The sequence below is a fragment of the Crinia signifera genome, chromosome 6 (assembly GCF_055691185.1).
Source record: "Crinia signifera chromosome 6, ASM5569118v1, whole genome shotgun sequence".
NCBI lineage: Eukaryota > Metazoa > Chordata > Amphibia > Anura > Myobatrachidae > Crinia > Crinia signifera.
Window position 1 is genome coordinate 164,715,709 of NC_139222.1, and position 6,000 is coordinate 164,721,708.

The 6,000-nt window shown below is 41.1% G+C and overlaps 1 protein-coding gene across 5 annotated transcripts in view; it reads right to left on the reverse strand.

The window, feature by feature from the left end:
- The window catches only part of PCIF1 (phosphorylated CTD interacting factor 1), a 54,370-nt gene extending 49,503 nt beyond the window's left edge, over window positions 1-4,867 (reverse strand). The window contains exons 1-3 of one of the 5 annotated variants that reach the window (XM_083147893.1): window positions 4,734-4,867; window positions 2,094-2,217; window positions 1,898-2,022 (exon numbers count right to left, since the gene is read on the reverse strand). In XM_083147893.1, the coding sequence (XP_083004019.1) occupies window positions 1,898-2,022; window positions 2,094-2,202 (234 nt within the window). In that variant the 5' untranslated portion in view covers window positions 2,203-2,217; window positions 4,734-4,867. Of the gene's footprint in view, window positions 1-1,475; window positions 1,664-1,897; window positions 2,023-2,093; window positions 2,218-4,169; window positions 4,379-4,444; window positions 4,700-4,733 lie in introns of those variants that run through there. The other 4 variants (XM_083147895.1, XM_083147892.1, XM_083147894.1 and 1 more) reach the window with 4 other exon arrangements.
- Between the last annotated feature and the right edge of the window lie 1,133 nt (window positions 4,868-6,000).

The following is a 6,000-nucleotide window of genomic DNA, read 5'->3' on the forward strand; positions in this document are numbered from 1 at the left end:
AAACTGAAATCCAAATTGCAGTGTATAAATAACAAAGTTAGGGCTATTGAGGTAGTTTTACGCTGCTTATGGCCTTACAATTAAAGGGTGACACGAAACCTTCCAGGTTTTAGAAAAAGGCATGGTATATACTTATCACAATTTTAGTAAATAATCGAAAAAGTGCATGTAATACAGTTTATTTGTTTTGAATAGGATATCACCATATCTTTGTTAACATAACAAGAGAAATAAGGGGAGGGCTTCATGAAGAAATTGCAACATTACTGATGGGTTATGTAAAACTTCAGAAATCAACTGCAAACTAAAGGCCACCAGTTGGATACTATTAAAGAGATGAAAATAAACTGTATTCCATGCACCTTTATATTATGTAGTAACATTTTGAAGAGCATTCACCAGGCCTTTTTTTTTTAACTAATAAAACTATAACTTTCCGCAGCAGATTATATCTGTAAGTTACTAATCGGTTCATCAAAGAAATACATTAATTATGCAGGCTTGTTCTAATGACACTCCCAGCTATAAAAGTCAAATTAGCTGTAATTACAAATGTGTATCCACGTGGATAATGTATTGTGTCTTGTTCCAGTACATGTTGCAACAAGCAGTCATTCTAACGGTCTTTCTTGTAATGCAATATACAGTAGTAGTAAATACCTTTGAACATTGTTTAGCTTTAGAGAAACGGTATTTGATAAGCAGACCATAGCCCTCACTTTATGTAAGAAAAATCTTCTTTTCCTTGTCATTATACAAAAGGTTATAAAAAAACATTTTGCATTAGGTTATCAATTTATTCATGTGAAAATAAGATTTAAATAATAACACATAAGGTGAAGAATATCAACTGAATGAAGGGATTTATAGTTTTTTAATAAATTGCAGAACATCAGTTTAGTTTTAACAAATACTATACAACAACCACCAATTTTCTAGAAGGCACGTGATAATTGTTATTTTAAAGCTGATTGGTTGCCATGGTATACTTCTCCACTCATATCACTGCTTCATACATCTACCCCAATTTTTCAAATGGGAGCGGTTATCCAAAATACCTCGTTTTTTCCAGAAAATGAATTTAACAACAAATTGGAGAACACCTTACCGAAAGTGATAGTTATAAAATTTTAATTACACTATCCACTGATTTTCCTATGGACTAAACAACAATGGCCGGACAGTGAATAAGTCATAGGGTGAACATTTTATTACCGTAACAACTTCTTTGCAGAATTCCCTGGCTAATGGATTTTAGAACATCCTAACCATAAAGAACTTCCTTTTCCTGGAAAGAATTTTTTGTCAGACTTGGCAGGAAGGCGGATACAAAATAGCTAGATCAGGGATTCCCAAACTGTCTTGAACCACAGCACCCTAGAATCTCAGCAGTTTTTATTTAGGGCACTTATAAGTCAAACATTTCTAATTAAGATAATAAGCATAAATGATTAAATTAAGAAAATTCTGCTTACCTATCATTCACAGGTTCTGCTATGTGGTGGTGGACACCGTTGTGCTTCTGTTTGTCCACGTATTTTATGTTTCGCAGCCACCAGCATTGGTATTGCCTATCACATTGACCATTCATAACTTAACTTGGGACTGGGCCACCAACCCATGGCACCCCTGCTAGTGCCCTGCTGCACCCCAGGGTGCCATGGCATCCAGTTTGGGAACAATTCATTTAGTCTATATCAAAAGGAGTGATATACCATAATAAGATCATTGCTACTACATAAATAGGCCTATCAGTTATATATAAAAAAAACACAGCACTAATTGGATTAATATAAATTAAATTTCAACTTTGGGCTGAAACATTTGAGATGATTTGTAGATGCAATATATATCGCCTTGTGCGGTGTGTGGTATAAGGGTATTTTATATTACTTACAATGACATCATGCTGGCCCAGGACAGGCATTTCCCATAGAGACTGATTGGTGAAACGATTGAAGTAATAAGGTCGACTCTCCCTCTTACTCCAGCACTTCTCCCATCCAGCTTGCAAAAGCTCATCTAGGGAGAAAGAGGAGATATAAACGCCACATATTATATGGCAGAGCGAACCCATCTAGACATGGCATTACCTGGCAAATCAGATGAAGGACGGGGAGGTCGAGGTGAACTTGATGTACTTGGGGACAGGCTGACCAAGGCGACATCTTCCTGAGAATTTCCATGATTATCATGGGCCATCTCTCGAAGGACAAACTAGTGATGCAAAACAGACACTTGATTATTAGAGGAAGGACAAATGATCCCAGTTTAGGAAAGATTTCCAATATAAAGGCTTGTGCATCAGGATAAGGTACACATGATGCCAAGTTTGTTAAGTAACAACACAAGTTACGTAGTTTATTTGTGAAGAGAGAGAGACACTGGGCCTAATTCAGACCGGATTGCAGAGCAAAATATGTTCTCAAAATGGACAAAATGAAATGCACTGTAGGTAGGGCAAATGTAAAATGTGCAGAGAGAGTTAGCTTTAGGTGGGGCCTGTTCCCACTGAAATCTAAATTGCAATGTGAAAAAAAAACAGCCAGTATTTACCCTGCACAGAAACAAAATAACTACCCAAATCTAACCTGTTACAAATCTCTCTGCACCTGTTACATTTGCCTCAAACTTTTGAAAACAAATGTGTCCTGCTATCAGGTCTGAATTACACCCATTCTTCAAAAGGAAGAACTAGAATATAAAATCATGGACTGAAACTGGAGGAAGGTGGGTTCAGGGGAATTTTCTGAAAAAATGACTTCACGGAAAAGGGTAGTGCATAAGTGGAATAGCTTCCCATTAAAGGTGGCAGAGGCTAACACTGGTCGATTTCCAGCACCAACGATAATGATAACTATATCGGCGGTGCCATGGCCGAATCAAATAGCACACTGGGGCAGATGTAGTAAGCCTTAACAAAAGATAAATGCAAGAATGATGAAGGGCCAGATGTACTAAACTTAAAAAGTGATAAAATACCAGCCAATCAGATCTTAACTGCCATGTCACAGTTGAAAAATGTCAGGTAGGTGCTGATTGGTTGGTGGTTTATCACTCTCCATTTTATTACTTTTTAATGCTTAGTACATCTTGCCAAAAGAGAGATAAACGTCCAGCCAATCAGCTCCTTACTGACTTTTTTCAAACACATCCCATAACATGGCAGTTAGCAGGTGATGGCTGGATGCGTATCTCTCTTTTATCACCATTGGATTAATTCCTTGTAAGGCTCAATACATCTGCCCCACTGATTGATACCATTCAGAGATGACACCGGGGCCCCGCTTTGTACATGCAGTTGATCACAATATTGTCATATTGAACTGCATGTACAGACATTGGGGAGGGTCGTTAACTATATTGAGCATAAACACTGGCTGATGTTTGCAATATATCGTTACCAATATCATCAGTATCATGCATATCGTTAACAATATATCACCCAGTAGACAGCAGAGAAACGTAAACCATTAAAACATGGGCTATACATAAGGATCTCCTTACAAAACAAAATAGGGTTTGAGGTAACAATATTGTTTAGAAAAAAAAAGGGTGCACAAGCAGTGTGGTAGCTGGTAAATGCACGTCTGATGGATTTGTTTATAAAACTGATTTATGCAAATATGAACTTCTGTAGGTAGATCAACCCTCTAATGTACTTTTTTATTTTAAGCACTATTGTAAAACCATATTGGCTTATTAATGCATTTAACTTTTTTTTTTTTTTTACTTAAATGGTATTTTTAGCTATGTTTTAGGTGCCTTGTTGCTGTGTCAAAGACTCCAAATGTAAAGTATGGAACAGCAATATCTATTCATAGCTAGTTATGAAGTTCATATAAATTCCTTAGACGTGATTTACGTCAAACAGCAATTTATCAAGGTTTATCGTCAGTGATCATAAAATGTTGCATCCCAGCAGTCACATTATGTACTAGGTGGGTATAATACTGGCAAAAAAGCAATTAATACAAGAAAACAAAGTATTTTCTGTTTTTTTTTTTTGCAGCTTTATGCTTTGGCTTCATCCCTGTAATGATGTGTACAGCGGAACCCGGGTAATGATACCAGCACAGACTGCAATGAACAATATACTGTAGGATTCATAAAATGGACACAGAAGCCCTCAGCACACACATCCCATGTATATCCATAGAGACACAGACCCCTCCTCCATACACAGCGCCCTAGTCCTGCTACTGCGTATGTTTCCAGGCTACACCAGCACACACAGGCTTGCATCGCACCGTGCCGGGGCTACGGGGGCTGCTGCTGCTACTACAACATCGGGGCGGACATATCCCTCCATGACTGCGTGTGGTAAACAGCCCCATAGCGTGACACCCGCTCCATTACTCTCGCCTCACACACATACAGCCGCACACCTACAAAATAATACTAAACACACGCACAAAGCACCAACATATAAAGCCGCACACACCGCGCCCTCGCTGAAGATTTTATTTATTCATATTTATTATTATTCGCTTCCCTCTCGTTTTGGCGCGCTCGAGCAGGCGCCTTTCCCCATCGTGCTCGCGCCCCACAGAGCGCGCTCCCCAAGCGGTTCTAAGATGGCGATAGGAGCTACGCTGGCGGCTCAGGCATTGCAGTTGTTTTGCGGGGCTGTTGGGTCGTGCTCGGGGTGGGGGCTGGGCCTGCGGGGACTCGGGACTTTGCGGTACCAGACGGTTCGGGTGTCAGGCCGTGGAACGCCCCGGGAGCCTCACCTGGGGCCGAGGCAATCTCCGTCACTGACTCCTGTCCGTTCACTGCTATCCCGCCTCCGCCTCTCCCTCCCCGCCGGGGCCGCCATCTTGTATTCCAGCCCCGGCCCTGTCCAGTGCGCATGCTCTTCCCGCCATCGTTGCTCGGCTGCCCCGTGCTGCCATCTTTGTTGTGGCAGAGATAGATTTTTATTTTTTGTGCGATACTACGATATTATTATTTATTTCTACGAAAGCAAACCACCATTGTTTTTATTTTAACAGCAGTAAAATGAGTTGTCAAATACATTTTTGTCTTCAGATGTACTCTAAGCCTTGTGATTAAGTACCAACCATTCAGCTTCTACCTATTTTTTTTCAAACCCAGCCCTAATTTTTTCAAAACCAATTCAAAAGCAAGGATTTTTTTGTTTGTTTTTTTACAAAGTGTTAAAGTAGCAGCCAATCAGCTCCTAACTGCCATTAGCATACCTCTTAAGTGTTCCAATTACTGTGGGAAGGTCCCAGTTTTCGGGGATGTTCACGCTTCCTCCCACAGCCGTCAGTGTCCTGCAGCGGGGGGCATTTGGGAGTTCCCCCTGTCAGTTTTTGACCAGTGCTAAATAAACGCTGTGCACTATTCCCGTAGCCAGAGGGACTGGGGGCATGGCTAAAGCTTCAAAACGGGGCATGGCTTCGTGGGACAACGCTATTATAGACCACACCCTTTTCCCGACAAGCCCTGGACCCTAATATCGGTCGCCCTCCGCAAGAAACCTAAAAGTTGGGAGGTATGCATTAGGAACTGATTGGTTGCTACTTTAATATTCTCCACTTTATCCCTTTTCAATACTAAGCACAATGGCATAGCAATAGTCCCAGCAGATCCCGCAGTGGTTGGAAAGTGCTGGGTGGCTTATGGGTGCCGGCTCTTTGTAAAAAGAAAAAAGCCTTGCTTTTGAACCATCTGGTTCTCCCAATCAATGGCACAAGTATTCCGCATTGATCATAGACCACTCAATGATTTTGAATAAATAATGGTCGTTGGCCATCCCTACTCCACACATCTGTGGGTTGGACTGCTACCACTGCCGCAGAGGCAAGTTGTCTGCGGTCCCATTGCATCTACCCCCTTTGAAAATGTCCCTCCCAAAGTGCAGATAATATGTATGATAGAAGAGTTCGGTGGCCATTTTTGAAGTGGCAATTGTAACTGGAGCAGAAGAGAGACCTCAGTGGCGGCCAGAGGACAGAGGAATCCCCTTGACATTGTTGGCCACTGGCGAGCAGC